Below are 24826 nucleotides of genomic sequence, written 5' to 3'. Positions count from 1 at the left end.
TAATTAGTGACTAGGCTCATCCAATCAACAGAAAAAACAATTCAGACTTGGGCAACAGTGGGTGGCAGGAAATCTGGAAGATCGGCATTAAACAAACCCTTTGGGTAATTCCATCTTACTCAGATATTTCTGAGCATTAACAGCTATAGCTCAAGCCTCAAGCACCGTTTTGTGAAAATGATTAGACATGGGCAGTGTTCCTATGAAAAAGAAACCACATATTTAACTCCTGTACATCTTCCAAGGTCTGTTCCCCAAAAGACCATTTCCCAGGTTACGCAATAAGAAGAAGTTCCTTTCTTGAATATTCTTACTTTATTCACACTTGATGGCAAGCCAGTTCTCTTTTATTCTGAGTTAGGCTGCCAGGGGTCATATTTACCCTTCTCAACTGTAACCTAGTTGAGGCTGAGATCTTTACCTTATTCATCTAGGTCTTCCACAACATGTAGCTCAAAGCCTAGAATGCAAATAGGTGCTAAATTCCTGAATCTTCCCCTAGAAGCAGGTACATTAGCCTTTGTTCTATCTTGTCACATAAAACAAGCTACTTGAAAGATACTATCTATTCTTCCTTTAGAAACTCTTTTGAAGCAGAACTCCTGAAAGGTAGCACTTTCCTGGCAGGAAAAAAAAAAAAAGCAACATATTAAAGAATTTGCACTCATGCATATTCTAATTCGCTTTTATAAATGAACCACCAATGACACATCCTCCCAACAACTTAACACTAAGACACTGTCAGTCAAGGAGAAGTATAGTTTCAAACTCTCAGATCTTCTCCAAGTACCACTCAAAGCAAAGCAGAGGTATTCCAAAATGATTTTTGAAAATCTAATGCTGGAATTTAGGAAGGTTTTCAGCTTAAACATCTGTGCCAGCCTTACCCATAGACACTCATTCTTTTCCCCACACCATCCCTAATTTGTTGCTAAATTTGGTCTAAAGTTGCCTCCTTGTAAGTTTGGCCTAGAAGTTTTTCTACACATAGTGAACTGAAACCTAACTGGATATGTAAACAGACAGTAACATACTCTTACACCAATCATTGAGTTTTAGCCAACCAAAGGCAGCCAACTATTTAAACAGTGTTTAAATAAAGCAAATGCCAAGCAGTAAACAATTCAACTATTTCCATACCTCACTTTTGTTTTATGTATACCACTTTCTTTTTTCTGTCTGTAAATCCTCTCCAATCATAACAGTACTAGACTTATTCTGGTTGGAGTAGGGGAGTGTGGTTGTTCAATTCACAAATTATTCTCTGCTTAATTAAACTTTGTTAAATGTAATTTTTCTAAAGTTATTATGACAGTGTCAGATGATAAAAAATAAACGGTGAGATGTGGACCAAAAAAAATTAAATAGTATTTTTATTACTTCATTATCAGGCACAAATAAAACATTAGTCCACTCCTTATAACCTATAATAGTTTAAAAAATGGAAAACATTACCAAAGGCTTTCCCTCTTCTAGATAGACATCATTTATTAGGTCCCTTTTGGCATAGTTTAAAATAAATATGGCAATAATGTTAAATATATCCCTCTGCAGCAAAAGCCGTGTTAAGAGGAAGGCTTATAGCACTAAAGGCCTACCTCAAACAGTTAGAAAGATCTCACATCACTGGTCTAACAACACACCCAGAAAAACAAGAAAAAAATGACCCCAAAGCTAGTGTTTTTCACCCCTAGAAAAACAAGAAAAAACTAACCCCAAAGCTAGCAGAAGATAATAAATAACTAAAATAAGGGCAGAACTGAAAGAAATTAAGACTCAAAAGTCCATCCAAAGAATCAATGAAACCAAAAGTTGGTATTTGAAAGGATAAACAAGATCAATAGAGCACTGGCTAGATTAACAAAGAAAAAAGAATATCCAAAAAAGCACAATCAGAAACAACAAAGGTAACATTTCAACCAATCCCCCAGAAATACAAAAGATCCTCAGAGACTACTATACACATCTCTATGCACACAAACCAGAAAATCTATCTAGAAATGGATAAATTCCTGGAAACATGTAACTTCCCATGACTGAACCAAGAAGGAACTGAACCCCTGAACAAACCAATATCAAGTTCCGAGATTGAATAAGTAATTTTAAAAAATCCTATCTACCAAAAAAAAGCCCAGGACAGATGGATTCACAGCCAAATTCTACCACATGTACAAAGAAAAGCTGGTACCAATTCCACTGAAACTATTCCAGAAAATCAAGGAAGGAGGACTCCTTCCTAACTCATTCTACGAAGCCAGCATCACCCTGTTATCCAAAACAAAGACACAATGAAAAACTAAAACTATAGGCCAATATCCCTACCCTAATGAACATAGACACAAAATTCTTCAGCAAAATACTAGAAAACAGAATCCAGTAGCACATCAAAAAGTTAATTCATCACGACCAAGTAGGGATGCCATCAACACACACAAATCAATAAATGTGATTCACCACATAAAGAAAACTAAAACAGAAACCATATGATCATCTAAATAGGCACAGAAAAAGCTTTTGGTAAAATCCAACATCTCTTTATGATAAAAACCCTCAAGAAACTAGACACCCAAGGAACATATCTCAAAATAATAAAAGCCATCTATGCAAACCCACAGCCACCATCATATTGGACAGGCAAAAACTGGGAGCATTCCCTTTGAGAACTGGAACAAGCAGAGATGTCTGCTTTCACCACTCCTATTTAACACAGTACTAGAAGTGCTAGTCAGACCAATTAGGCAAGAGTAAGACATTAAAGGCATCCAAATAGGAAAAGAAAAAGTCAAAATATCCCTCTTCACTGATGATATGATTCTATAGCTAGAAAACCCTGAAGACTACGCCAAAAGGTTCTGGAACTGATAAACGACTTCAGTAAACTTTCAGGATAGAAAATCAATGTACAAAAATCAGTAACATTTTTATATAACAATAACGTTCAAGCTCAGAGCCAAATCAAGAACACAGTCCCATTTATAATATACACACACAAAAATAAAATACCTAGAAATACACCTAACAACAGAGGTGAAAGCTCTCTACAAGGAGAACTATAAAACACTGCTAAAAGAAATTATAGATGATACAAACGAATGAAAAAACATTCCATGTTCATGGATTAGAAGAATCACTATCATTAAAATGACCATGCAATCCAAAGCAATCTATGGATTCAACACAATTCCTATAAAACTACCAATGTCATTTTTCACAGAATTAATTTTAAAAACCTACACTAAAATGTATATGGATCCAAAGAAGAGCTGACATAACCAAAACAATCTTAAGCAGAAAGAGTAAAGCCAGAAACATCACATTATCCCACTTCTATATTTTCTGTTACCAAACTATACTATAAGGCTACATCAACCTACAGTAAACAGCATGGTATTAATACAAAAACAAGCACATAGACCAATAGAACAGAATAGAAAATCCAGAAATGAAACCACACACCTACAACCATCTGATCTCTACTAAGTGGACAAAGATAAGTGATGGGGAAAGGACTCCCTATTCAATAAATGGTGCTGGGATAACTGACCTGCCATATACAGAAGAATGAAAATAGACTCCTGTTTTTCACCATATACAAAAATTAACTCAAGATGGATTAAAAATTGAAATGTAAGACCTCAAACTATAAAAATCCCAGAAGAAAACCTAGAAAATACCATTCTGGACATCAGCCTTGACAAAGAATTTATGGCTAATACATCAAAAGCAATCACAACAAAAACAAAAATTAACAAGTGGGACCTAATTAAAGAGCTTCTGCATAGCAAAATAAAAAATTTTTTTAAAAAAACTATCAACAGAGTAAATAGACAGCATACACAATGAGAGAAAATATTTGCAAACTACGCATCCAACAAAGGTGTACGATCCAGAATCCATCAGGAACTTAAACAATTGAACAAGCAAAAAACAAATAATAATACTAAAAAGACAGCAGAGGACATGAACAGACACTTTTCAAAAGAAGAAAGAAGACATATAAGCTTCCAATAAGCATATGAAAAAACGCTCCACATCACTCATCATTAGAGAGACGCAAATCCAAACCACAAAGAGATACCATCTCACACCTGTCAGAATGGCTATTACTAAAGAGTCAAAATACAACAGATGTTCGTGAGGGTGCAGAGAAAAGGAAACACTTATACACTGTTGGTGGGAGTGTAATTTAGTGCAGCTACTCTGGAAACCAGTTTGGAGATTTCTCAAAGAACTGAAACAGAACTACCATTTGACTCACCAATCCTGTCACTGGGTATATAATATATATGTGTGTGTGTATATATACATATCCAAAAGCAAATAAATCATTCTACCAAAAAACACGTGCACTCATATGTTTGTTGCAGCACTATTCACAATAGCAAAGACATGGAATCAGTCTAGGTGCCCATCAATGGTGGACTGGATAAAGAAATGTGGTATATATGTATATACTACGGAATATCACACAGCCATAAAAAAAAGAATGAAATCATGTCCTTTGCAGCAACATGGATGCAGCTGGAGGCTATTATCCTAAGCAAATTAATGCAGAAACAGAAAATCAAATACTACATGTTCTTATAAGTGGGAGCTAAATATTGGATAAACATGAACATAAAATGGCAACTACAGACACTGGGGACTACTAGAGGGGGAAGAGATTGATGGGTAAGGGTTGAAAAACCACTGGGTACTATGCTTACTACCTGGGTAACCAGATCAATTATACACCAAACCTCAGCATCACACAATACACCCAAGTAACAAATGTGCATATGTACCCTCTGAATCTAAAATAAAACTTGAAATTATTTTTAAAAGCAAAGACAAAACAAAACGTTTAAATTTTAAAAATAAAAAAATGTTATCTCTCATTATAGCCTCTATAACAAATTCTACTACAAAAACCATAGTTACACAACGGACTTCTTTAAATTTTCTTACCACAAGTATACTAAGTAAAATAAATAATGTACTTTAAATTGCATACTAATTAAACAGAAGAAAATCTATACAGTTAGTGACACTTCTTGTTACACATTAAAAAATACATTGAGCATTATAGGGATTCAATTATATGAGATTAATAAAACAGACTACGTAGTTAAAACAAATAGTCTGTCCAACTCATTCTTTGACCTATTTAATTTTAGTTAGAGTAGGCCAGGCATGGTGGCTCATGCCTGTAATCCCAACACTCTGGGAGGCCAAGGTGGGCAGATCAGTTGAGGTCAGGAGTCCGAGACCAGTCTGGCCAACATGGTGAAATCCCCTCTTTACTTAAAATACAAAAATCTAGCTGGGAGTGGTGGTGGGCACCTGTAATCCCAGCTACTCGGGAGGCTGAGGTGGGAGAATCGTTTGAACCCAGGAGGCAGAGGTTGCAGTGAGCAAAGATTGCGCCACTGCACTACAGCGTGGGCGACACAGGGAGACTGTCTCAAAAAAAAAAAAAAAAAAAATTAGTTTAGTTTATAAAGACCCTAACTAAAAAACATACTCCATATGCTTAACATTATCTTCCTAATATTCATAATAGTCTCCCTGGCATACTACATTCTTTCAGAAATTTTAAATGTTTACACATAGCCATTCATAAAATGTCAAATTGTCTTCTACTGAAACTACAAAAACTCAAAAAACAAAAATACATAGTCATAAAGACACCACAACCTACAAATGACATACTGAGACCAAAAGTTCAAAATAATAACTAAAAATAGCACTAAAGTCCTAAGTTTTGGTCACACTCATCTACATTAATACCTGACCATTATTACATATTGTATGCCTGTATCAAAATATTTCAATACCATATGTAATCATGTACTCATAAAAATTAAATAAAAAGAAAAAATCTTACTAAAAGAATTATTAAACAAAATTATGACAGACCTTCTTTTAGACTAAATTCATATACTAGTCCCCAACAGACAAGATCAGATCAAACCAAAATAAAGTCACTCAAATTAAATATAACATAATCAAACTAAAAATTAAAAAATAGAGAGAGAGAGAGATCCCAAAACAGACCAGGTATTTTTTTCTCCTGAAAACAAGAAATTCCAACATAAAAAGGCCCCTTCTACTCTAACCTCTATGTAAAACAAACAAACAAACAAAAAAAACTGAAGTCCCTATAACCACATGTTCCGCTATTTCCCAGTGATATTAGAGACCAACTAAATATATTTACAATAATGACAGAGTCACTTCAATGCCTAGAGTTTTGGTGAGCTTCTCAATTTGGAGAGGGCACTGAAAGGGGAAAATTGTCAAATTAAGTTTAGCCTAAAGCTCCCTCCTTGTAAATTCCACCTGAAAGTTTCTCCATACATAGTGAACTGTAACCTAACTGGGTGTGTAAACAGACTGTAACCTACTCACATTGATCACCAAGTTTCAGCCACAGTGGCCAAATGTTCCAACAAGGCAAATGCCAAGCTATAACAAATTCAGCTGTTTCTGTACCACACTTCCTTCCATTTTTTGTACATCACTTTCCTTTTTCTGTCCGTAAATCCTCTCCAACCACGCAGCAGTGAGAGTCTCTCTGAACCTATTCTGGTACCGGGGGCTGCCTGATTCACGAATCATTCTTTGCTCAGTTAAATTCTGTTAAATTTAATTTGTCTAAAGTTTTTCTTTTAACACCCTAAAAAAAATTTATTTCAAGCAAGAAGAAAATAAAAATCTTACTTACTCAATTCTTTGCGCTCTACAAAGACAGCAGTAACAAAGATAACTCAAAAGCTGGCTAGCCCCAAAATAAATCCTACCAGGCTTTGGAATTGGTACTGTAGAAATGTTCCCAGTTAAGTGAGGTTTCTATTTAAATGTATCGATATTATTAATAGGCTAGCGTTGAAATGAAGGTTTTCATTCTCTTAACACACAATTCACAGCTGGACATCAGATGGTGAAATATTAGGAGAAATAAAAATAAATGAAGGAAAGAATAATGAACTGGTTTTTTACACTTTGTACCTTTGAAAGTGCTTTCCCATATGTAGTCATCGAATTCTCATCAGTCTCTTTATTTGTCCCATTTCCAGACAAGGAAACTGACGCTTGAAAACATTAAGAGACGTATCCACGGACACCCTTAAATTCTGCCTCAATATACTTCCATTTACTCATTGACAAAAGGGGGTAATAATAGTACCTATTTTATATCAGTGTAGTGAGGATGAAATAAATTAAAACAAAAAAAAATGCTAATTTTAATCTTCTGCCCTTCCCCAATCTTCTGCTTTTTCCACTATCCTAATCTACCTCTGGGTTAAAATCTGCCATCAATAACACATAAGGCAGATGATACACATGAGGGGAAAAAAGCCAAAGCTATACCCTATTACTTTAAAATGTATAGACTCAAGTTTAATGAGAGCTCACCACCAATTACTGTTCGAGCACTTTATATATATGATTTCACCCTCACTACAACCAGATAGAGTAGGTACTATTATTACCTCCACTATATCAATGAGTAAATGGAAGTACTTTGAGATATAGAGCTTAAGTAGCTTGATAGTTGCTATCATACATTAACCTTAAAACACAGGGTTTTTGAAGCCTGCCTATATTAACAGAGCTGTGGCAAAACAGTAAAATTTCTGAGCATCTCCAGATCTGTACTGTCTAATATGGTAACCCGTAGCCACATAAAGCAATTGAGCACATGAAATATAGCTAGTGTGACTGAGGAAATGAATTTTCAATTTTGCATAATTTTAATTAATTTTAATTTAGATTTATAGTGAATATTTGATGAAACTACAGTTTTCAAGACACTAGCCATCAGTCAGTGAAGGGCAGTGATCCTTCAGAGATGGGATACAAAAGAGATGAGCCCTATAATTACCATAGCTTACTGCTCTGAGGGAGTTTCCAGGCTGTAGCATAGGAAGGCAGAACTCAGGCAATCTCCTTGAGTTGAGGAGAGAAAGCTGAGAGTCTGGGGAGACCAAGGCACCTAGATTTCACAGGACAGTCTACACGAGAGAAGACAACATCACAAAGACAGAAACACAGATCTACCCAGAATCAGTACTCAGCTGAGTACTAACTTGCGCATGCATGTGAGAAAATTACCCAAGGACAGGAAAGACCCACCCAAAAGGCAGCAGTATCCAGCATACACAAGGGCCAGAAATACTACCTATTCCCACCAGTCAAACTGGAAAATCCTATGACTTATGAGTCATTGGGTAGAGTACGCTGAAGGATCTTGCCTCAGTGATGGTAAATAATTAGTTCTACCCTAGCTATTAGCACTAGCACTTCTCTGGGCCCATCTAACAAACCCTTTAAAGTAGGATCTAAAAGAATTGAATTGTTTCCCAGTAACTATAACAAAACTCAAAAGTATTTATAAGAATACACAACTCAGTACCAAAGAAGATACAATTCACAATGACTGGCCATTAAATCAAAAATTAAGAGGCATGCAAGGAAGAAGTAATGAAGAGAAAAATCAATCAAAATTGGCCCCGCACTGATACAATTATTAGAATTTTCAACAACATTAAAACAGTTATTACAACTGTATTTCATATATTCAAAGAGTTAGGTAGAGACATGCAAGATTTTGTACACAGTCAAACTGAACTTACAGTTAAAACTACAATATATGAGGTAAAAAATACGCTGAGTGATATTAATGACAGATAATATAGAAGTTTAGTAACCTTGAAGGTATAACAATGGAAATGATCAAAAATTATACACAGAGAGAAAAAGGAATAATAATGTTTTAAAATTTTTTAATTTAATTTTTACATCTTTTTAAAATAATTTTTGTTTTATATTTTGTAGAGATGGGGTCACACTGTATTGCCCCGGCTCGTCTTGAATTCCTGGGCTCAAGCAATCCTCCTGCCTCAACCTCCCAAAGTGTTGGGATTATGGGTGTGAGCCACAGTGCCTGGCCTAAGTAAATATTTTAAATAAATATAACATCAATTAGTTATGGAACAACTTCAAGCAGTCAAATATATACATGTAACTGTAGTCCCTATAGAAGAAAAAAAGAAGGAACAGAAAAAATATTTGAAGACATAATGGTCAAATTTTGCCCAAGTCCAATAGATCTCATATGCAAGAAACATGACAAAAAACACACCAGGGACATCGTAATAAAATTGCTCAAAATCAGTGATAAAGTCTTAAAAGCAGGGAAAAATAACTGTCTCCAGAGAACAAAAATATGGTAACAACAGACTTCTTTTTAGAAAAAATATAAGTGAAAAGGCATCTTTAAAGAATGGGGACAAAAACCTGTTGACCCAGAATGTTATACTTAGCAAAGATATATTTCAAAAATAAAAGCAAAATAAAGACTTTTGCAGACATAGGAAATCTCAAAGAATTTATCACCAGCAGCCCTGCACTATAAGAAATATTAGTGAAGAAAGAAATGTTAAATGTTAGAGAAAGTCCTTCAGGCAGGATGAAAATAGTATCAGGTGGAAATATAAAGTTACACAAGAGAATGAAGAACACGGAAAACAAACTGCAAGAGTACAGACACAGCTGGGAAAAACAGACACTGGGGACGACTTCGGGTGGGAGAGTGGGAGGCAGCCTGTGGGCTGAAACACTACCTATAGGGAATGATGCTCACCACATGGGTGATGGGATCGTTTGTATACCAAACCTCAGCAACACGTACTTTACCCATATAACCAATCTGGACAGGTACCCCCTGAACCTAAAACAAAACTTGGGGAAAAAAAGAAACTACATGAGTTAAACGTATAATTGATTTTATTATCTAAATCTGTTTAAAAGATCATTGACTCATTAAATAAAAAATAACAATGTAGTCTGGAGTTTATAAACTAAATAGCAAAACAAAGAGTTACAGCTAATAAGGCAACAAAGATAAAACAAAATTGTAAAAAATATTCGATTAATCCGAAGGAAGACATAAAGAGGGGAAAGGGAACAAATACATGGAACAGGTAGGAAGCAAATAACAAGAAGATAAACTTAAATACAATCATGTCAATAATCACATTAAATGTAAATAAATACCCTGACGAAAAAACACAAATTTATTTTATTGGTTCAAAAAAAAGTTAAGCCCCCAACTATACACTGCCTGTAAGAAAAGCACTTTACATGCTGCAATACGTATAAATCTCAAAATACCCATAATGAGTAAAAGAATCCAGACCAAAAAAGCACATATTGTATGATTCTATTTATATAAAATTCTAGAAAATGCAAATTAGTGTATAGTGACAGAAAGCAGATCAATAGTTGCCTAGAAGTGGAGGTTGGGAGAGGTAGGTGGGAGCAATTATATAAGAAAAAAGGTAAACTTTTTGGGTGATAAGTATGTTCATTTTTCTTGATTGTGATGATAGTTGCACAGGTATATTTGTATATTAAAATAACCAAGTTGTATATTTTGAATACCCACAGTTTATTATAGTGTAATTATACCTCAATAAACCTGTTTAATTTTTTAATCTAATAATTCTGTACAGAATAATTTGACGAATCTACTTTTTTAACTATAAATTTTATGAAATCAAAATACATATCAGTTACTACAGATTAAAAATTTAGCATGCAAATTGGAATGTGTTTTAAGTGTAAAATACCAATTAATTTTGAAGACTTTTTTTTTTAAAAAAAAGTAAAATATTTTATTAATATATTTTTGTGTTGACCATATGTCTAAATAATATTTTTTATATATTGGGTTAAATAAAATATATAATTAATTTTACCTGTTTCTTTTTACTTTTTTAATGTGGCTCTTACAGATTTTAAAATTAAAGATGGAGCTTACAATACATTTTGATTGAACAGTACTGAACTAGAAAAAGGAAGATTTAATTGTAGTGCTCAGGAAACATCATTATGTTCATATTTATGGCCAACAATGCTTAGCCATTCTATGATAGAATAATGGGCCCCAAAAGATATTCATATTTTAATCCCCAGAACCTGTAACTATGTCATCTTATACAGCAAAAAAAGATTTTGCAGATGTGATTAAATTATGAATCTTGAGAATACTTAGATTATCTGGGTGGTTCCAACATAATCACAAGAGTTCTTATAAGGGAAAATGGAAGGCAGAAGGTCAGTATCAGAGAAGACAATATGACGACAGAATCAGAGAGAAGGAAATGTGACAACAGAAGTCGACCTTGGACTGATGCAGCCACAAGCCAAGGAATATGGCAATTTCTGGAAGCTGCAACAGGCAATGAACTGAATGAATATTCAGTAGAGCTTCCAGAAAGAACACAGCTCTACTAACACCTTAGTTTTTGTTTTTGTTTTTATTTTTAGTTATTCATTTTTTATTATTATTATACTTTAAGTTCTAGGGTACATGTGCATAACGTGCAGGTTTGTTACATATGTATACTTGTGCCATGTTGGTGTGCTGCACCCATCAACTCGTCAGCACCCATCAACTCGTCATTTACATCAGGTATAACTCCCAATGCAATCCCTCCCCCCTCCCCCCTCCCCATGATAGGCCCCGGTGTGTGATGTCCCCCTTCCCAAGTGATCTCATTGTTCAGTTCCCACCTATGAGTGAGAACATGCCTAACACCTTAGTTTTAAACCCATAAATCTCTTTTTGAATTTATAACCTCTAGAAGTATAATAAATTTATTTTAAGTCACTACATTTGTAGTAATTTGTTACAGCACCAGTTAGAAACCAATGCAAACTTTAGGTAACTGGAAGTGGGGTGCTGCTGTAACAAATACCTAAAAATGTGGAAGAGGCTTTGGCATTGGGTAATAGGGTAGAGCCTGGAAAATTTTTAATGAGCATGGTAGAAAAGGCCAATTGCCTTCAACAGGGAGTTAAAAATAAATATAGATGTTAAAAGTGGTCCCAGCAAAGGCTTAAAAGGAAATGAGGGACATACTACTGAATGAATACCCAAAGATGGGGGATCCTTGTTACCTGATGCCAGAAGGCTTATCTGCATTTTGTCCTGTAGTTAGGTGGAAAGAAAAATAAACTTGGATATTTAGGTGAGGAGATTTCCAAGCAAAGTGTTGAAGGTACAGTCTGATTTCTTCTTGCTGTTTCTGGCAAAATGTGAGAGAAAAGTGAGAGATTGAGAGAAGAGCTGTTAGGCAAAAAGGAGTCAGGACTTGATAATTCAGGGAGTTCTCAGCCTATCCAGATTGCAGAAGACAATAAAAGGAGATACACTATCAGGAAAGCCTGCTCTAGAGCCAAGTTGTGGCTAAACAACTTTTTGATAGTGCCTTGGAAGGATCAAAAGGTCAAAATATTCAATCACCTAGAGGCCTCTTTGTAGAGATCAGTATGTGAGTCATGGATTCCCTTCAGTCATCTCAGAAGTAGTCAGGAATAGAGACAGCATTATCCAGGACAGATCTGTGGATAAGCTGCTTGTCTAGTGGACAGGAGACCTTCAAGTTTCTTGACAATATTATACCAACAGAAACCCTGCCAATTTGTACTGAAGACGACTGAGAGAGGACACCATGAAAGATGTCTGACAAACCCCCAAAACTTTACAGGCAGGAAACAAGCTGATAAAACTACTCAACTGCAAACAAATGCTATTATTCATGAAAAACGAACAATGTCTCAGAGGAATGAGCCACAAGCCAGAAGACAGAGCCAAAACCAAAGAGGATTATTTCTAAGACTTGAACCCAGTGGAGTTTGCACTGCTGATTTTCACAAGAGTCTGGGACCAGTGACTCCTTTCTTCTTTCCATTTCCTTCCTTTGGAACAGAAATATCTATAACTGGTATCTTATGTCTATCCTGCCATTGTATTTTGGAAGCAGATTACCTGTTTTTCAGTTTCATAGGACCACAATAGAGAGAAATTTTTTCCCCAAAATGGATTATACCCACTGTCTCTCCCATATCTGATTTAGATTACTTAATGAGAGGTAGAATTTTTCAGCTGAGATTAGGGGAGATTTCAATCTTTGAGTTGTTGCTATGATGGATTAAGACTTTTTGAGGTACTCGGATGGGGTGAATGTATTTTGCATGTGGGACAGACATGAATCTTCTGGATCTAGAGGGCAGACTTTGTGATAAACAAAATAATGGCTCCCCAAAAATGTCCAGGTGTCAATTGACAGAATCTATGATTATGTTACCTTACATGACAGAAGGGATTTGCAGATGTGATTAAGTTACTGGTCTTGAGACGGGGGAGATTATCCTGAATTTTCTAGGTGAGCCCAATATAATCACAGGGGATATAAGAGAAAGGCCTTCTTTGTCAAAGTTCCATAAAGAAGTTACTCTTCCCCTTGAAGAAGCTGAAAATTCCTCCCAGTTGTTGTAGCTGGACACACATCACAGAGACAGTTGCCAAAACAGAGATTACACAGATTAGAGAGTAGAGTTCCAGCCCAGGGGACCTACACTTGTGGAATGAATGAATAGTAGTGACTAAAGCAAGCAGAAAGCTTTTTTATAAGGTACATAGTACAAAAGAAATTTTAATTCCATTCAAAATGTTTATTAATCACCTACTATGCTTCATGCACAATAGTTGGCCCTGAGGATCTAGGAGTATCTAGATCTGCAGGACTCTTGCCTTCTTCAAGCTTACAGACCAGTCAGGTTTCCATAGCAACTTTGTTTACAAAGTGTCAGCAGCCTTGCTCAGATCAAGAAAGTTATGGACTCTCAACAGTGACTGGGCAGATCTCGCACAATGCAAAAACAAAGTAATTCAGTCTACTCTTTTAATCATACCCAGCTTAGGCCGGGCGCGGTGGCTCAAGCCTGTAATCCCAGCACTTTGGGAGGCCGAGGTGGGTGGATCACGAGGTCAGGAGATCGAGACTATCCTGGCTAACATGGTGAAACCCCATCTCTACTAAAAAAAAAAAATACAAAAAACTAGCCGGGCGTGGTGGCGGGCGCCTGTAGTCCCAGCTACTTGGGAGGCTGAGGTGGGAGAATGGCGTGAACCCGGGAGGCAGAGCTTGCAGTGAGCCGAGATCACGCCACTGCACTCCAGCCTGGGAGACACAGCGAGACTCCGTCTCAAAAAAAAAAAATCATACCCAGCTTACATACTTCACCAGTTCATTAGTAAGGAGCAAGTGAAAATTAGTATGTCCATATTCTTGTTATATATTACATAATGACTGTAGATTTGCTATATATCATTAACATCTTAAGTTATCTGCACTGTAAATATGTAAATCTCATTCTATTATGTTGGTTCAGCCATGCTAAAATAATCCTTTTATTATCATCATAAAAGGCTCAGTTAAAAGAACCCTGCCAGACATTTTCATAGAGGAATATCCAGGCTGCCTTACTATGGTATCTGGTCAGTTCATTTCCCCGTTTAAACCTCTACAAAGGCCCCACTTCTCTGAGAGTAAAGCACAAAGCCATTAACTGGCCTACAGGCAAGGGTAATACTTAAAACAGGCAACAAAAAGTACATAGCGTCCCACCTATCAAAATGGACACCAGCCATAAATCATCAGTACACCCAAACCCACACCCATCAGCAGAATGTCAGCTCTGCCAACAGGGTCCCATGTAACCTAGTCCCTGTCTACCCCTCCAGACGTTCACCACCCTTCCGCCATGCTTTTGCCTTACCTTTACACATACTATTCCCTCTATTCAGAATGCTCTGAGACCCCACCCCTTCCTATACCAGGCTTTCTATCCATTTTTTAACTATCTGTTGACATATCACTTTGCTGATTTGAATATTTGTGTCTCACCAAAATTCATATTAAAACTTAATTCCCAGTGCATTAGTACTAAGAGGTGGGGCCTTTAGGCAGTGATTAAATTATGAGGTCTTTGCCCTCATGAACGGATTAGTGTCTTTAGAAAGGAAACTAGCTAGTTATTTTTCTGCCTTTCCATCCCTTCCACCATATGAGGACACAGCATTCCACAGGACACAGTAACAAGGCATCATCTTGGAAGCAGACAGAGCCAGCCCCCACAAGGTACCAAATCTGCTGATGCCTTATTCTTGGATTTCACAGCCTCCAAAATGGTGAGAAACACCATGCTTCTAAGAACCACACCATGTTTTCTCTATAAATGCTTGCTGAATGATTTAATGAATTGTAGTCCAGCTTATAGTGGGCAGAACTGAGTAAGTTCTACCCCAAGGAGAATGCAGCCATAAGTTTTCCTCTGTCCTTATGGCCTAGCCACTAGATGAAAGATGTAAATATAGGTATAGGTATAAGTACAGGCAAAGGCAATTGGTAACAGCTAGAGAAATATCCTGTAAAAATAATATGGCTGGTCAATGACTTTCAAGTATTTTATAAATTCATTCCACTTTAGATCCTCACCAAAATCAAGGAAATATTTCACTGCCAAACCAAATATTTCACCACCATGATCTCTAATGCCTCCCTCCTGCCCTCAGAATAATACCCCCTGCATATCTAAGCACTCAGGACAGCAACACAAGAGAAATAGCAAAGGTGATCTCCAGACAAACACACACCAGATGAGCACCCCCCAGGCAGACCCTCCTCCCCAACCTCTGCCACCATGCAGGAAAGGAGGTGCCTTTACCTTGAAATAAAAATGCTTTGCTGGCATTGTGCATTCCAGACACCTGAGCCACTCCAAGGGTGGTGTTCACAAGGTCAAGCTCGGTGACGATATCCATCTGAAGGTCAGGGTCCATCCCAAAGCCCACCACTGTAAAGGAACAAAGAGTTGTTTGGGCTTAAAATGCAGACTGTTAGTAGCATTACAGAGCAGAGGTTACAGAGTCAGGGAGTGGCAGGTAATACAAGGAAGCCAATGATGAGTGCTTGGAAAGTCTTTGTCTATGGAGGGAAAAGAAAAGCAAATCTTTGCTCCCTTACCCTGCTAATACTGTAGTTTCTTTGTTCCTTCCCCCAATCCTACCCCACATTATAGATTGATAATTTCTTATCCAAAACTCCTGAGGTTAAATATCCAGAATTCAGAAGGTGCCATATGTTAGAAAGGTAATATGACCTATATACTACATTTTATGTAACATTTTTAGCAAAATCTAACTCAGCACCCCATAATCAAATACAGTATTTCTGAAGCAAAAAGTATGACATACTTCTCCAATTGGCGTAAATAAAGATTATAAATAGGTTGATATCAGTTTAGATCAAGTCTTGCCATGAAATGAGTTCAACTCAGGATAGGTTTTGCAGTCAGGTGAGTTATGAAAAAACTGAGTTTCCAAGCTTTATAGAGGTGGTGACTGTGGATACAAGATTGTGGCCCTGATCCACCTGCCTCAGAGACAGATGCAGCAGCAAAATCTGACACCACCACCACCAGTAAACACCTCCACAAAGTGTTCCCTAACTAATCAGGCACAATCACCTGTGCTAAGGAGGAAAAAAGTGGAAAAGGACCCTGTTCCTGTTGAAGAAGGGTGGCAGAGGGACTGCCCAGGAAGGAGAATCCCTCAATAATGGATATATATTTCCATCCAAGGGGATTCCTGGTTGGAAAGTCAGATACCCTGATAACTCTTTTTAGAGAACCTTAGTGCAGAGAAACACAGCCCTGAGCCTCCTCTTCCCTTGTCTAAGACAAACCCCTAAAGATGCCTCTCACCCAGGGGGTGCTCTGAGGAATGATTCATTCATGATTGCAAAGTGATTTCCAACTATATGTATTAATAAGGCTAGTGATCACTCTAAGGGGCTGTGTTTAAGCCATTCATAAAGGCTGTGTCCATCTACACTCATCATTTCAATCGTGCAATTTTGACTGTGCTGTTGGAAATGTTTTAATCAGCAACAGCTGTCAACTCTCAACTGATGGTAATGCAGTCATTGAGACAAGATTTGGAAGGCTTGCACCCACTGCGTGAATGTTCACTGGGACATCAAAAGCTATCACAACCTCACCTGTCCTCCCACCTTAACCCCTGGATCTATAGGCTTGGAGAAGGAAATCTACTCTTTCCTTATTCTTTCCCTGTTAGGAAACAGGACCTGCTAGGCTTCTGTCGACAGATGGTCGATCAGGAAGGCCTCTTTAGAGCTGAAACCCATTATTGCCAAGGAAAACAAAATGTCTATTAGCTGCCTTCTCAGTTTCTGTCAGGCTTCCCCTTGTCCCCTGAACTGAAGATTTAAGTTTTCCCCTTCCAGCTGACCCAAAGATGTCTTCCTTCCATTCACTCTGCATTCATTCATTTCATAATGTTTTCAACAGGTATTACTGAGTGTGTACTATATAGCACACACATTGCTAGTCACTGGTGATGTGCTCATGGAGCTCGCTTTCCTGTGGGTTAGGTGAGGGGAGGGCAAAAAATAAACCAATTAATAAGATAATCTGAGATGGCAATAAATGCCATGAAGAAAATAAAATAGAGTAACGGGATAAAAAACAACTTGGATGGGGGCCCTACTTTAGAAAGGCGGGTTGGAAAAGGTTCTTTTGAGCTAAAACTTAAATGACTAGAAAAGGCAAGATGGGAGGAAGCTTTCCACATGCAGAGAACGGTGCATGCAAATGAGGAACAAACTGGGAGTGTCCTAAGAACAGAAAAAAGGCCAGCATGGCTGAAACTGAATGGGCCAGGGGTAGAGAAGTAGAAAATGAGGCCAACCAGGCACAGTGGCTCACACCTGTAACTCTAACACTTTGGGAGGCTGAGGCAGGAGGATTGTGTGAGCTCAGGAGTTTGAGGCCAGACTGGGCAACATAGGGAGACCATATCTCTACAAAAAGATCAAAAAATTAGCCGGGCGTGGTAGCGTACACCTATGGTCCCAGCTACTTAGGAGGATCGCTTGCACCCAGGAAGCAGATCCTGCAGCACCGCTGCACTCTAGCCTGGGTGCCAGAGTGAAACTCTGTCTCAAAAAATAAAAAAGAAAGAAAGAAAAGAAAAGAAGCCAAAGAGGGAGAGAGAGAAGGGCCAGATCATATAAGGCCTGTGACCCACAAGGAGCTTGGATGTTATTCTAATTCTGAGATACAATTGGAGGGTTTTAAGGTTTATGTTTAAGGGCAGAAATTAAATTTCGAAGGACCTCCAAATTGGTGTTTCTCTAGCCAGGAATTTGGAAAGTGGTCTGGGGAATGTGCCCTTCACCAGATGCAAGAAGAAGGAAGCACCCCTGTTGCCCAAGTGCCTTTCACAGGCCTGGACAGATGGCAGGCAGGCTCTGAACTTAAGACCTGATTAATTATCTAATGAGTCGGTGCATGATCAATACTTCGGGTGCAATGACCTCTGAGCAATAAGCATATCTTGGGATAGTATGAGATGACGGATGACATGCAAGCCAGGGAAACTTTCTAAAAGGACAGTGGTTGACTGAATATTGGCCTCAAATCTTTACCCATCTCATATCCACAGCCTTTACTGTGTGGCTTTGCAGTTCCTTCCACTAGAACGGGAGTAAACCTCACCATCTCTTGACTTTGAGGCCAGCCACATAACTTGTATTGGCCATTGGGATGTTAGTAACATTATGCAGGTTTGAATACGCTTGCGCAGTGGGGTTTGTTCTCGTCTACTTCCTCATCATGATAAGAATATGTCCCTGCTGGCCCACTGGTCCAAGGAGACCTAGAAGTGTGGAGCAAGCAGCCTACCTGAGTTTGAAACCAAGCCCAGCCAAATGCAGCCTAGATAAGCCAACACCAAACACAATTTACAGATATGTGAACTAAAATCAATGGTTTGCTTCAAGCTACTGAGTTTTGGGTTATTTGTTATACAAAATTATTATGGCAATATTGACGATACAGGGACAAAAATCCTTCTACGATGGCATCCTTAAGATGCTCAAATCTTCCAGACTAAGAGCCCTGCAATTAATTGGGCAAGGCTTCAAATCACCCAAACAAACCCTGTAGAACTAGCAGAACACCCCAATGGTGTCCTTGAATCCCCACCCCCAAATGAGAACACAGTGCCCTCAATCCAGAAAGTACCGTGGAACCAACACTGAAGTGAGAGCCAGTTTCAGCCCAGTCTCTTCCCTCTACTAACTCTGTGCCCTTAAAAAAAGCATTCATTTATCAGGCCTCAGTTTCCTCATCCATAAAATAGGAATGTTAATACCTGCCTCCCTGAAGGAATTGCTGAAGCAGAGACTTCAGAACTCTAGTACTCCACATCAGCGATAACACAGGTGGCTTCATATCTTCTGCTATAGGAAATTTCATGTTTTGGGTTACCATGTGTAAAAATATACTGGTACCTGTTACACCAGACTCATGAGGTCTCAGGGGAAACTATATTCACACTTCAGCAGCTCAGTCTGGCACATAAGTGGTGCCCAGCTGGGGGTTGTTTCATCTGTCTTTAATTAAAGACCAATTCTCCAGACCACCGCAGCTCCCTGGTCCTCAACTCCACTGGAATCACACAAAAGGTACAGATGGCCCCTTTCCTCCCAGCCCCTCTCCATACCCAATTGACCTAGAAGGGCCTCTCACCCTGGGTTTGTTTGTAAAATCCATATATGAAATCTATATTCGCTCCCCAACTCCCTGCCCACAACTCAGAAGTGAAGGAGCTTCTCTGGCTTTAAGATAAATGTATTGCTTTTATTATGAAAACACCTCATAATAAAAAAATTAAAATAAAATAAAATAAAACACCTCATAAAAACAGAGTCAAAAAAGAGAAATAAATTAGGCTTCTGGATACAGTTTTCTTCTCTCCCTTTAATTAGTCCCCACCAGGATGAAAATGCCTCGTGCCCATAGCAGGATGTGTAAAGGATAGCACTTTGCATACTGCCTAGGGAATGAGAAAAGCTATTAATAAGGCAGCACTTACATGGGCTCTCTTGAACCTTATGTAGTGTGAGTGTGGTCTCATAAAAAAAAAAAAAAAATTTTAATGTTTCTGCTTCTTGTCCAAGCATGGAGCTCCTGCCCTTTCCTAGGAAACTCTATTAAAGTTTTCTACTTTGGACATAACGGCTCTACAAATGGCTGAAATTGTGAATTACAATTAAGCAAGATAAAAAGCTCCTGGGGAAGAAATATTTTAAAAACGTGGAAGGCAGCATGTCAATGTCACAGAGGCACTTGAGGCCTGACTCTAGAATTCAGAACCTCTACCCTAACAAAGATACCTGCTCCTCCTCCTCCTGCTGCTGCTGCTGCTATTGGCTCCTCCTCACCCCCACCCAGGGAATGTTCGGGCCCACAGTCCACTCAGTTCATCTTTGGGGTCCCAGACATAGGCTTTCCAGCAAATCCTCCTGCGTCTGGCTGACTTTAAATTTACTCCTGCTCATTGTCCATGGTGGAAGTTGTTTTCCTCTGGACCATGCAGACTAAAATAATGCTAGAATGATGCTCCAGGAGCTCATTTAACCACAGAATTTCACAACCACTTAATCAGGTTTGGGCCCCTGGGCACCTACAAAGGTCCTTAATACCCCAAAAGCAATTTCTTGAAGAATATGCTGTATGCCTGTTCCAAGCTAGCCAATATTTTCCCTGATCCTTGGAGGCTGGGGGCTCATGTTCACAGTTCCATTATTCAATTCATAATTAATGATGCACCTGAGAGTTCCTTCCAAAAGAAAATCTCTCAGCCGGGTGCGGTGACTCACACCTGTAATCTCAGCACTTTGGGAGGCTGAGGCTGGCAGATCACCTGAGGTCAGGAGTTCGAGACCAGCCTGACCAACATAAAGAAACCCTCGTCTCTACTAAAAATACAAAATTAGCCAGGTGTGATGATGCATGCCTGTAATCCCAGCTACTTGGGGGGCTGAGGCAGGAGAATCACTTGAACCCAGGAGGCAGAGGTTGCGGTGAGCCGAGATCACGTCGTTGCACTCCAGCCTGGGCAACAAGAGCAAAACTCCAACTAAAAAAAAAAAAAAAAAAATCTCTCCTTTCCAGCAGGTGGCAGCAAAAGACATTCACTTAGTCAGTAGGGGCTTTGAAGGTGTAGGTACTCCCTTCACCCTCTACCCTGGTGACCAAAACAAACTGGAAAGCAATGAGAATAATTATCGAGTTTTCAATTATTCACACTGCCAAAGCATTGGCGAAAACTCATAGAGATAGTGTTATTACTGCTGTTATTGTAGCCTTCTAAATTTTCATTATGAGTGATGTACCTGAAAATCTCTGAATTATTTCTCAACCAGAAATAACAAGAACTGGAGAATGGCACCTCCCGTCTTGACTCCACTTTGCACTCTAAAACAAGTTCTCTGAACAAGGCAGATTTAAGCAGCTCCTCGTGACACCTATCATTAGATCTTTTCATATGCAACTGTGTCTGCACTGCAGTCTTTCTTTAATTAAAATGTGCCTGATAATCATCTACTCAGTTCCTTTAAAAGGCGGTGATATCTGAGCAGCTCACTAAGTGAACCACATGTTTATTTCATCTAGGACTGTTAACAGCCCAGACAACAATTGTCCCACTTGACAAAGAAACTTTCCATGCAGCTGTTTGGATGCTGATAAACTAATCACCAGCCAGCCTTTGTTACCTAAGAGGTGGATGGATGGTGTGGTAATGGTGATTCCTGCACAAAATCAGACGGCTGCCCCCAGAAAGCTACTGCTTATACCCTCTTAAACTACAAGATATTTTAAGTGTACAAATTGAGAGGTAACTCCCCCTGTCTCTCTGATTCTTCTGATAATGTGTGTAGAAGAAATATGTGGCCTCTAGTGTTCAAATAGTGCCAAGGGGCATTGAAAACCCAAGCTCCCTAGGCAACAGTCACAACCAATGGGTCAGATTCTTCCATGCTTCCCTGCCTTTGCTCAATCTGTTCCCTCTGCCAAGAATGCCTTACCACTTTGTCCACCTGGAAAACTCCCTACAAAGCCTTGAAGGCACAACTCTCAAATCCCTGACCACCACTCCTCCCTAGAATTAATTCAAACTGTCCCTCCTCCATATTTCCTTAATACAAACTTATACTCCTACCTCTTCACCACCCCCCATCAATCTGTAAAATTAAAATGCCTGTCAGTTCCTATCTAGATTCTCAGCTAAGCTGTAAGTTCCTAGAAGTCAAGGACTAAGTCATTTCCTCTTTGCATAAGAAATCCTGGCACCCAGCAAGACATCGTTTGTTGAATGAATAAATACATGAATGAATTTTCCCCTACAACCAAATTTTTACATGATTTAAAGGGGATTGGAAGTGGAAAGGGGGAAAATACCTGCTCTTAAAGATCCCCTCCACAAGCAATGAACCCTGTAACACCTTGCATTCCGTGATAAGGGTACTTTGGCGACTTTTCAAAGGAATAATGAGAACAAAGGATTTAGGCATATTCCGTAGTGATGTGCACTTAGGGATGTGAACTGACTAATGGGTTGCCCCCTCCCTCTCAAGCTTCTCCCTGTCTGCGGTTCCTCTGCAAGATGTCCACCAGCACTCTCGCGCTCAGAGCAGGTAGCCCACGCTCTGCACTAGTCTTGCCTGTCCTGATCTTCCTGGGGTGCGCGCACTCCTTCAGCGTTTTCCGGTTTCAAAAGACTAACTCGTTCTGATGGGCCTGAACTCAAGAAGTAACTATTCTAAGCTAGACTGAGCCTTGGCGTCTCCGCAGCCTGGGAAGCTCGGAACTTCCCAGGTAAGGAACGGAATGGGAGGTTTCTTTTGTCCCTGGAGAAATCCATACTCAATACTCTTAACCAGACGAAAGCCGCTGCCTGCTCAGTCCTGGGGAAGTGGGAAGGGTCCTCTGAAAGCTCCTAGATGCTAGATCTTTTGGCGGGCTAATTGCCAAAGAGGGGCGCCTGGGCGCAAGCGGAGGGAACTTTTGAGCCAACCAAAGGCAGACGCCCCCTCAGCCCTCTCCAGGTGAACTTGCTCTTTGGCCTAGAGAGAAGGCCACGCCTATAGAGAAGGAAATAAGGTGGTAAAGCGGGGAGAATAAAGGCAGAGGGAATGACCACACAGATTTTAGGGTGCAAAGTCGGCAGCGCGTACGGAGGGATGGCTGGGTAGGATTGCAAACCTCCGACACTCCCCCCTAGTTGACAGGCCCTATTTTTGCCAATTTCCTACCACATCTCACCCCACCTCACCTCACCCCAGTCTCCTCGCATCTACTACTAGGTCTTTGAAGGCGGCGGCTGCAAGCCAGTCTCCGAACCCCAGGGGACTTTCGGGCAAGGGAGCCGGTGGAAGCAGAAGGAAGAAGATGCGCTGAGAGTCCTCACAACTGCGTCTCCGGAGGCAGAACGAAGTGGGGACTTCAGACAATCATGCATCATCCTTGCTCCCCCTCCCCACCCCGAACCCTGCGATTATGACAAGAGAAAACTGGTTTGAGCTTGAGAAAATCTCCCCGGATTGTCTCCACAGGTCTATTTCCCTTAGATAATTGTTCGCCCAACCCTTGGGAGCAAAGCGGGGCGGAGGAGAATACTCCTGGAGTTCTCCTGGGTAGTCAGAAAGGGACAGGAGGAGATCGCGGGATCCCAGGGTTCTCCCGCAGTTCTCTCCCCTCGCCGCACCGCGCCCTCCTGGGCCCCGGCCGCACCCGCCAGCCGGAAGCGCTCCCTCCGCGGGTGCGACTCCCGCAGCTACCCCTTCCCAGCCTGGCGGGGGTCGGCGAGAGCGGTTTCCACAGCACCTTTCAAGTTCGGGAACACGGGGCACGCGGGCCCGCCCTGCTGCGGGTTTCGACTCCCTGGCACAGAAAGCTGGTTACTAGCCGCACGAGGGTGCGTCCGCTCGGCCGCGCCCCTCACTCCTGCGCCCCAGAGGCCGGGTCCCCTGAGAACAGGCACTCAACGGGGACATCTTCAAGCCCGTGAGTCCCTCTTCTCACCCTGTCACTCCCAGCAGGGCAAAGAGATCCCAGGAACCGATCCACACTACCGCCGTTCCCCAGACCAGCGCAGAGCTCGGCTCCAGGTCTCCCCACGCCACCGTGGGCTGTGGGCACCCCCGTTTCCCGGATCCCTCTAACCGCCACCGTCATGCTTACCTGTCCTGGCAGTGCACACACAGAACCACACAACTAAAATCACATCCACCGGCATCGCTCCCGAGGGTCCCCGCCTAGCAGGGCGCACCGAAGCTAGGTGGAAACAAATGAGCCTGGATCCTGAGGCGCGCCTGGCTTGGAGCCGCCAAACTTGCTAGCGGGCGGCGGGGGAGGTGGCTCGGCAGCGCCGGTGCTGCGCTCGGGGATGCGCCCGGGAAGGCAGCCCCGGCCGCCCCGCCCCCAGCCCGCCCCTCACCACGGGCGGCGGCGGCGACGTGGGGCTCGGGGCCCGGCCCCCGCTGCGGCTGCGTTCGCCTGGGAGCCGGGGCAGGAGCGAGGGGCTTGGCTACTGTGGCTTGTTGCGCTCCCCACTGGGGGACGATTCCGTTCGCCTTCTTCGCCCCCGGAACTGCGAGGATCTGGACTGCAGGCGCCGCAGCCGCTACCACCCGGAGCACCGAAGTCGGAGTCCCGGGACTCGCGGCCGAAACCAGAAAGCGGGAGGCGCACGGCGCCCCCAGGTCTTCACGTGCTCCAGCCCCACCGAGCCGCCGTCGCCAATGTTGCAGCCTCTGCTTCCGCACCGCGGTGGGGGCTGCAGAAGTTGCCACAGTTCATCCCCGCCGAGTCGAAAAGCCGCTGTGTCCTAGCGGGTGGGTATTTTTCCTCCGGGGAACCCAGACCGAGGCGGCGCCACCGAGCGCGCACGGACCCCCTCGGAAAACAATTACTCGGGATTCGCTCTATCAGCTAGCTGGGTGGGGAGAGACCTGAGTGAGATGATGGCTGAGTTCCCACTCACCGCCTGTACCTTCTGTCTCCTCTCTCCTGGTGAACCCCTATGACTGAGTACTCTCTTTGTGGGTGCAGGAAGAGGGCG

General features: G+C 40.9%; 1 protein-coding gene across 3 annotated transcripts in view; it reads right to left on the bottom strand.

The window, feature by feature from the left end:
* Window positions 1–24173, bottom strand: part of NELL1 (neural EGFL like 1) — a 960090-nt gene extending 935917 nt beyond the window's left edge. For 2 of the 3 annotated variants that reach the window (XM_017948552.3, XM_009186422.4), the window contains exons 1-2: window positions 23947–24173; window positions 15562–15690 (exon numbers count right to left, since the gene is read on the bottom strand). In XM_017948552.3, coding sequence (XP_017804041.2) covers window positions 15562–15690; window positions 23947–24001 — 184 coding nt within the window. In that variant the 5' untranslated portion in view covers window positions 24002–24173. Of the gene's footprint in view, window positions 1–15561; window positions 15691–19076; window positions 19161–23946 lie in introns of all 3 variants that reach the window. The other variant, XM_021926833.2, reaches the window with a different exon arrangement.
* Between the last annotated feature and the right edge of the window lie 653 nt (window positions 24174–24826).

This window comes from Papio anubis, chromosome 12 (genome assembly GCF_008728515.1).
Source record: "Papio anubis isolate 15944 chromosome 12, Panubis1.0, whole genome shotgun sequence".
Classification (NCBI taxonomy): domain Eukaryota; kingdom Metazoa; phylum Chordata; class Mammalia; order Primates; family Cercopithecidae; genus Papio; species Papio anubis.
Note: the sequence above shows the minus strand (reverse complement) of the source record. Positions and strands in the feature narration are given on the sequence as shown.